The 9,339-nt window shown below is 39.6% G+C and overlaps 1 protein-coding gene across 1 annotated transcript; it reads left to right on the plus strand.

The window, feature by feature from the left end:
• The first annotated feature begins 303 nt into the window (after nt 1–303).
• On the plus strand, nt 304–1,526 carry LOC146664847 (ras-related and estrogen-regulated growth inhibitor-like protein A). The gene is made up of 4 exons (XM_085411065.1): nt 304–352; nt 445–498; nt 591–667; nt 1,101–1,526. The coding sequence occupies exons 1-4, from the start codon at nt 304–306 to the stop codon at nt 1,524–1,526; spliced, it is 606 nt and encodes a 201-aa protein (XP_085267191.1).
• The last annotated feature ends 7,813 nt before the right edge of the window (nt 1,527–9,339 follow it).

Genomic DNA, 9,339 nt, shown 5'->3' on the forward strand with positions numbered 1-9,339 from the left:
GAAAAGCTGTATTTGCCTGTTTAAAGCTTAGTTTCCTCTCAGATGATATAATAGAATTAAGCTCATGTGGCATACAGTGGAAATGAGGTTATCTGACGTAATGACAGAACCATTTTGGACTTTACTCCCTCTGCTTCAGCGCACTCCACAGGAGAGACGCAAGCGAGGAACCACGTGAGGGAGAAGTGGTTGGGGTTTGTTTACCCCACCCACCTGTCTGCCGTATAATAACTGCTGTCAGACGGCAGCAGTGGCACAGCAGCAGCCTCCTCAGAGAGGCACAATACAGCTGTTTCATTGAATATGGATGCCAACATTGTTGTTATGGGGATGGAGAGCGTTGGGAAATCAGGTAAAAAACAAACAAACACATTTTCAGTGGAGATGAGAGGTTACACTTACGTCTCTTTTCCACACAGTGAACTAAAGTTTGTGTCTTTTTAGCGCTGACTGTCCGCCTGTTAACTCGGAGATTCATTGGAGAGTATGGAGATATTGGTAAGTGCCCACTCTTTATTTTATTTATTTATTGCTAACTTTGATGCATTGATGCCTTAAACATCTCCTAAACTATCTTTTGTGTTTTGCAGAATCAATCTACAGCCACAGCTTCATAGTAGATGGGAGGGCGGTCACTCTCAATATTTGGGATTCACATTATTCTCAGGTAAGAACTTCAATATGTTGTTACTAATTCTAATTTTTCTATTTAAAAACTCCCGTTTCTTGATATATAGTGTTTAAAAATTTAAAAGAAATCCCAGTCTAAGTAAAAGCAAAGGTATTAGTGCTGGTATAAGGTAAATATATTAAAAGTAAAAGTAGGCTGTTCCTTTTATTCTAATATTATTTTTAAAATTATCTTAAAGTTCGAAGAACATTTTGAATGTGTGAGCTGGTCATGATAGCAATAAATAAAAAACTAAATATCTATAAGCTCGTGTCTGTAAGTCCTAGAAATGGAGTATCACAAAATAAAAATTTAAAATGACTGACTGTCTTGTTTTTGTACAAAAATATAAAATGCTAGGACAAATGTACTTTGTTGCTTTCTGCCTCCAACTGTTGCTTAATATGAACTTCAGTGTGTGGGTTTGCAGGATTTCTCTGCAGACTCGTCACTCTTTGAGAAGAAGGTGCGATGGGCCGATGGCTTTGTTCTGGTCTACAGCATCTGCGACAGGGCCAGTTTCAACACAGTTAGCAGGCTCATTCAGACTATCAAATCCACCAAGGACTGCCTGAGTGCAGACAAAGTACCCATAGTGATTGTGGGTAACAAAAGGGACCTGCACCACAGACGGACAGTGACGAGCGAAGAGGGCCGGCTGCTGGCTCTCAACACAGACTGCCAGTTCTATGAGGTGTCAGCCGCCGAGAACTACCACAGTGTCCTCATGGTCTTTCACGGCCTGGTGGACAGATTGAAGGATGCCAAGCTAACCACGAAGAAGCCTCTAAGGTTGAAGGGCATAGTGAAAAGCATGTCTGCAGTGTTTGCCAGGAGACGGACTGAGTCGTTTTAGTAGAAATGTGACAAAAGAAGAGGAGACTCCATCAGGTGGATATCTGTCAGTGAAACATTACCGCGTGTCGCATGTGTGTTAAAAAAAAACTCTATAAAAAGGTAAAAGCTGTTATGCTTCAGAGAACATGGGCACAAAACAATTTCACAGAGGTTACAGATGCTTTCTGCACTTTAACTGCACTTAAGTTAACATAGTGTCATTCTTCATCCAGCCTCTTGCCATTTAAAATCCAAAAGTGTGCAGCGATGTATGAATTGTGTTTGCAGTGTATGTGTGTTTTACAAGATTTTTTCAGATGTGGCTTCAGATCCAAAGAAATTCTATGCACAAACTAAATGTGCCTTTACTTATTATGTATATGCCAAAGATCATTTCTCATGATTAGAGTGAAAGTTTCTTCTCCCGAAAAAAGTGGCTGAAAAGTGCTAAATCCGTTAATTAATTCTTGGAAGTGACGCGTAATATTTCTATTTATTCAAGTCTAAACACTGTAAACGAACAACTGAATAAAGTGTTTTTTTGTCAAAGTGTTTTATATCTTTATGTTTGGTTGTTTGACTGTAAGTCAGTCCCTGAAATATACTGTTTGTATGAAGTTATAAGAATTTTAAATAAACCATGTGCAGAAAGATTTTCTATTGCGCTTGTTTGTTTTACAGTTATTGATTCCTGCTCACCCCAAAATGAGTGAGGATCCTGTGTGTACTTGAGATCAGCAAAGTCTATTCTGGTGGATACTCGGCTAAAACATTCACACCCATGTCTCAAAACTGTCTCACAACTTAACAACACATCACACTTCGTGTTATGATTGTTTGAGACCTGGATTGTTGCAGTTATTCAAGAATAGATTTGCAGTTTTTTGTACAGCTTCCACATCCACATGAACACATCGACTTTTAATTTTTGCTTAATCCCACCAGTTCACTTTTCTCACACTGCACTAGCTATACCAAATAATTGGCCAAAAGTGTGTATCAAAGCATAGGCTCAACGAGTCACAATCACAGTCAAAATTATGGTCTAATGATGGCCTAAGAAGATATAGGCTGCTTGATATATTTATTCTTGGACCATTATTAGACCACTTAAACCACTGCTACAAGTAGAACAAAGGAAAAGAAGGTTTTTCATAATTTCTGAGGTCTCTCATATATGAAATGGACTGTTATCCAAAAATATTTGTATTTATTTGCAAATGTATTAAATTGACAAATTTGTGAAAGCAATATAATGCAAACACTAATGGGAAATACTACAACTTGAACTTAATAATATCATCCTGGAAGCCTGGATTCATCCCAGACAGGGTGAGAAAGAGGGCATGGGTTTCCTATCCATGTCTTAAGAAATAGACTGTGGATATCTTGATGCTTTATGCCAATACAGGCACAAAAGTATGATAGCTGGACAATTCGTGCAATGAATGGATGCATATACTTTTCAAAACCTTTTGTTGTATATTAAAGTCTGTGATGTAGTGCAAGTAAAATCACCAGCAGTGACAGGGTTGAAGCCTAGAAATGATTCACCTCTATTATTTAACTTAAACATAGCTGACTCATTTCATGTCCCCTTGAAAGAATACTGGCAAAACATCCTTTGCAAATCTATTTAGGACACAGTACATCCAATGCCATTAACTTCGAGCTTATAAAACACATTCAAGTTTTACTTTGACCCATTCCTATAAGCCACAATCTTTACAGATGTCTTCTCAAGATAGGTCTTTGAAAATATTACATGATGTGAAAAATCCTTTGAAAATAGCCCTGATGTTACAAATCACATGCTTCTCTGACTCTTAGAACAAGGAACCTGCCAGTAACCCTTAAGAAGATCGAGCTTACAGATACGTTCAGCTGGCCCCACAGAGTCTGTCATCATTGGGAGAGAAAAGGAATATTTCTTACTTCATAAAAAGCAGGGAGAAGCCCAAATAGATGAAGAATTTATACTAATACCCTGTCTGCGTCTAGTACTTTGCACTTCTATGGAGACTCCCTACAGAAACCCAGCGTGATAGGCTCAGCATCACCTATATCAACACCATGTTCTATTAAATCAGTTTGCCTGGAAACAAGCGTGCGCACCTTCAACTAAGTTCAGCCAGTTGTTTACTCACTGAACCACTGCCCCGATCGAAGCAGACACAAAAATAATCAGGAAGTAAGTGAGAAAGCCTGGGGGCTATCACACACCCGGCAACGTGTCTGACAAAAGCTTGTCCAGAATAACATCCTCATTTGTGCAAGTATGTGGATTCTTTGTCTCTGACACAGAGAAGAAAACTCTTGGCTTCAATCAGATTAAAATGTCCATCAGGTGCATTTCTTTAGGCGCATTTCTTAACCGGGTGTTTAATAGAGTATCGTGAAAAGTGTGCAGATCTAATCTACTCAGATTATGTTGTTGTAGAAACACCCTTCTTCAATTCACACCCATTCGTTTTTTCCATGATAATCTGCAGATTCCACTCTGCAACCAGCAGACCACTTCCCCTGAAGAAATACTCTAATTTGTTTCTAGCCTGCTCCAGTGAACTTGGTCTGACCCTAGAGATTAGGTAGCAGACATATGCATTCTCCTGCGCTCGCCTTTAGCCTCATCTGTCAGGTGCTGGGAAGATGTCCATCTTTGAGGCTATTAAGGGAGCAGCAGAGGAGGGCAAATGGCAGATAGCTGGTGCTGCTCTCCCTACTTTCTGTTCTTGTGTATGAAGAATTGGACAGAAACAAGGCAGAGGTTAACAAACCAAGACTGGAGCAGTCTAGGCCCTGCAGGACCTTGTCACAGTCTCTGACCCCTCAAGGTCTTTACAGCAGGGCTTAGACAGAACAGAAGCCTGACAAAATGTTTCACCTGTGAGAGCAGCTTGCAGCTTTACTCGGGCTGAAATGATGTGTCTCTTGAGCAATGACACTTAGAGGGAAGTGAAACTTTTACAAAAAGGAGAAAAGTGTAGCTAAAAAGCATGCACTGTGTAACCACTTGTCATGCCATTGACTGAGGAAACAGCTTTGGAATGTTTAAACAGCAACAAGTTCTTTGGATATGTGGCAAACATTTTGCATCCAAGTGTTTTTTGTTCCAAAAAAGCCACCAAAGGGGTTTTGAAGAGCCTTTTAGTGCATTTCATGCACATTACAAAGAGCTGACCATACATCATGAATATGCACTTTGGGTATCGGATTCTTACTAAGTGCTACCTATAATGTCTTACATGTTTTTGGATTAAAATTCGACCAGCATGCAGCTCATGCCACTTGAAGCAGTAGAGTTTCAACAACAGTAAAATCATAAACTGTTCTTATGAATAAAGTGATTTTTTGTTGTTGTTCAGGGTCGTTGTAGTCTTTAGATGTTAGATATTTTGCAGCTGCTCATCAGATCTTTTTCTGCCTTTACATCAACCCGAAAACTTCAAGGCACAAACATGTGAAGGTGCTGAAAGTGTTTCACAGCTTCACTTGATGCTATCACATCAGCTGCAGAAAACACTAATATTATCTGAGCCCATGCAACAGGACAACATGAGGCTACCAGTGCACTGTGTGTGCATTTACAATGCAATTGTCCATGTTAATATATGTCCAAAATTTGTGTTCTTTAGCAGATATATAAATATAGAAAAAAGTACACCATACTTCTAGTAACTCATTTTGCTAACTGAATGCACATGTTCACCTGTGGGGTTTTAGCATTTTATCCAGTATATATAGTTTATTTATGACTTATTAAAGATTATGCTATTATACTTTTGACTATTGTGACCATTGGCGGTGGCTGTAGCTCAGGTGGCAGAGCAGGTCAGCTACTAATCAGAAGGTCGGTGGTTGCCTCCTAGCTGCATGCCAAATATCCTTGGGCAAGATACTAACCCCATGTTTGCCTACTGGTGGTGGTCAGAGGGCCCGGTGGCGCCAGTGTCCGGCAGCCTCGCCTCTGTCAGTGCGCCCCAGGGCAGCTGTGGCTACGATGTAGCTTGCCATCACCAGTGTGTGAATGTGTGTGTGAATGACTGAATGTAGTGTGAAGTGACTGAGTAAAGCGCTATACAAATGCAGGCCATTTTCTGAACATAAGTAGCCTGATTATATGCTATTTCACTTATGCTGAATTGCGTTTTGTAAATATTTCTGTGCAGAGACTGTCTGAATAGATGAGTTTGAAGCTATTTTTTAAGGATGCCACAGAGTCAAGGGCACAAAGAGTGAGCGGTAAATTGTTCCAAAACTTTGGTGCCAAGGTTTGAAAAACACAATCCCCCCATAGTGTTCAGAGGGATGCATTAGATCACAAGAAGGTTTCAGCTTGGAGAATAGGGGTGGAGTAGTTTGTGACAGATGCTGCAGGTTTAGTTAAATGACTGCCCTTAATTCAATATTTAATATTTAATGTTTAATGTTCCTAAAACTGAATCCTTCATTACCCTCCTTTATTTACTGTTAAAATAGAAGGTGGTCTAAAGCAGTGTTTACGGCCTGCATTAAAAACAGGCTCTGGAACCCAAAACCAGCCACTGACCTTGAACTGATACGACCGCCTTCGCCATGTTGTATTAGAAATTGTGATTCACCTCATAAGGAGGCTCGTGTTTACCCCTCTGTCTTTCAGGTTCAGTGATCACTGCTGGAGATCAAGCTACTGTGGAGAAACTACTTTAGAGTTTGAGGAGATGTACTCTGGGATGTACTTTTTCTACACATCAGTGACGCTGAGCTGATGACTGCGTACCGGTGTCGTGTCTACTTATATAAACGTGGATTGCACAAATCACATATGTTAATCATATTTTTATCTAGAAGACTCCAGCTGTGATTCTTTATATTATTGTAGAAAAAGGTTTGTCCAGCTGCCCATAAGTTTGGCAGCTAATGGTCTCAGAAATCTCAAAAACTGCTTGGACTCCTGCCTTCTAGCATTTGGTCAAATAGTAGCTAAAGCACTGAACCCTGACTGACTGCTTGAAGTCAAAGTCACACAGCTACCTCTGGAAGTGAGCATACCTCAAAAGTATGTAGAGCATGGTTTAAAATTCCTTTGCAACAATTGCAGACCCCCCACAAAATAAAATTAAGTGGACAGGATTAGCTGTGTTCGCAGATAATCAGTGTGTCTCTGTCACTGTGACAACAAAGAAAAAGAAACAACAAAATAAAATAAATAAATTGAGCATCTAATCCATACATTTTTATTTTTAACTCCTAGTCACCCTCAGAAATCCAACAAGTGTTTTTATTTTTTTTCCAGGTTAGCTGGAGGCACATTTTGAAGAGACATACCTGATCAATGCAGTAACACAATGTAATTTTCTTTTGCCTTATTAAAGGCAAGCAGGTCTTATTTCATTACTGGGAAATCGACATGGACTAGGAGGCCAGCAAGTTCAATGATCTGGTAAACAAAGAAATAAAATGTAAGGAGAAGGTGGACCCAGTTGTAAATGTTACAAACCCACACATGAATTCTGTGAGACAGTAATGCATGGAACCATTTGGATTCATTGGAAAGGAGCAAACAGTATCTGGCTGACTGCTTTCACAGAGACAGAGAAGGGTTTAGAGAGGCTTAAACTGCATTTTGATCACGTTTAGTCTACAGTGCTTGGAGGGCTTGGTATTTATATCGGTTTATTCTAGCAATATTCATATTGAAATGGAGATGGGAAAAAATAGGCAGCAATTTAAAAGCCTGATTTAAAGGTGGCTGGAGCCACGAGAAGCAGAAGTAAACGGTTAGTTTTATAGCAGAAGTTTCCTTTATAATCTGATTGAGCCGCTACTCTATTTATGTGAACTGAAACTTATTAATTCAGCTAATGCTAGCCCAGGATTAATTCTCCTCTCATAGTACCTAAAAAAGTGTATACCATGAGACAATTCTTGGCCATTTTATCTATCTATCTATCTATCTATCTATCTATCTATCTATCTATCTATCTATCTATCTATCTATCTATCTATCTATCTATCTATCTATCTATCTATCTATCTATCTATCTATCTATCTATCTATCTATCTATCTATCTATCTATCTATCTATCTATCTATCTATCTATCTATATATATATATATATATGAGGAAAATAAAGCATATAAAGCACCACAAGCTTAACGCCCCCCGTTTAGCTTAGAAAGGGTTTCACCTGGACTCTTGTGGTGTTAAAGGCTTTGTAAATGTGAGAATAACTTTTAAATTCCTAATAAAATGTTTGCTCCGGGGGGTCTGGCATGTATGGACTGTAAGACTGAAGTGCTCAATGAGCTTTTTTTTTTTTGTTGTTGTTAAATATTAATTTTTTTTTAAAGTGTTAACTGTTCAAAAAATGCCAGCTATCCCTTTACTTGTGCCCTTTTGGATTTGCCAAGCTCTCCCACAAAGGTTTAAGGACCTCCTGCAGTGCTGCGCTGCTCGGCACCTTTCCAAATAAGGCCTGGAAGTTTACACACACCAACCATAATTTACCCCCAGCAGTGAAAGCAGAGAGAGCAGTGAAAGCACAGAGTTCAACAGCACTTTGTGCTGTTTCATGTTAGCATTTAGTGGCATTTCTCACTGCAATCTCTGAAATCTAAAACCCAATGCACATAAACATAGTCTTTTACATGTTGTATCGCAGATTTTCAGAGCTTATTTGCTTGTTTTCAAGCTCATTCAAACAGCACAGCAGAGTTTAATTGTGGCACGTGGTAAAGTTGCTGTTTGATGTGTAAAATATGCTCATGAGAATAATGAGAGACAGTTACAGGACCCAATAGCCTCATCTGTCAGTTAACTGACACGAACATGGCAGATTTCACCAGCAGGTAGTTTATTAAAGTGACGTCTGCTTCACTCTCTCTATTATCTTATGACACAGAAGCATGATAATGCATGATATCAAATTCAGTACAGGACTGTCCTGCAGCTCATAAAATGGCTCTTAGTTTGATTGAAAACATTTTAATCTGCGTGATTCTACAGCTCAAGAATATATTTGCTCATTTGAGCCTTTATTAACCTCATACTACACAAAGGCTATTCATGTCTGGAGGACAGGGCTGATAACGCTTTGATCTAATATAAGATGGGTGATTAAGTTGAGAAAATGTTTCCTCTCACATGAGAGGTTCACGTGGAAAGGAAATGAGAGAGATTTTCACACGTGAGCCAGTAAATGAAATCAGGCATGGGGTGTGAGTGACTCATTGCAGCATAATGGGTGGTGGAAGGTTGACTAGACAACGCCTGTGGCACACCATGCCTGCTGTAACTACCCATAAGTGGTCTTCCACTGAGGCTCAGACAAAACATATTCTGACCTCTCCATCACGACATTCCTTAAATTGAAAATTAATGAAAAGAGATCGAACACAGCAGCTCACCAGAGAGGATGTATGAAGGCTGAAATAACACTGATGCTGTTTTGGCCCTTTTTTCTCTCTCTTGTTGGAGTTTATAAAAGCACACTTGTGCTGTAAACGCCCCTCCCTGAGCCTGGCTCTGCTGGAAGTTTCTTCCTGTTAAAAGGGAGTTTTTTCTTCCCGCTGTTGCCAAAGTGCTGTATAAATAAAGTTACATTGAAGAATATGCCTACTTTTTTATTTTTGCTACAATTAGAGAACATAGTAAATGTACATCATTGGCTTAGGTTAGATTCCGGGGTGACCCTTCTCACCCTGGACACAGTCTGTTTGACCTGCTCCCCTCAGGCAGGAGGCTCCGGTCCATTCAGACCAGAACCTCTCGCCATAAGAACAGTTTCTTCTCCTCTGCTGCTGGACTCATGAACAATAACCATATGACTGTTCGCACCACAAACACATG

This window comes from Rhamphochromis longiceps, linkage group LG7 (genome assembly GCF_057381845.1).
Source record: "Rhamphochromis longiceps isolate RC_006_pf linkage group LG7, R_longiceps_female_GT1.1, whole genome shotgun sequence".
NCBI classification, from domain to species: domain Eukaryota; kingdom Metazoa; phylum Chordata; class Actinopteri; order Cichliformes; family Cichlidae; genus Rhamphochromis; species Rhamphochromis longiceps.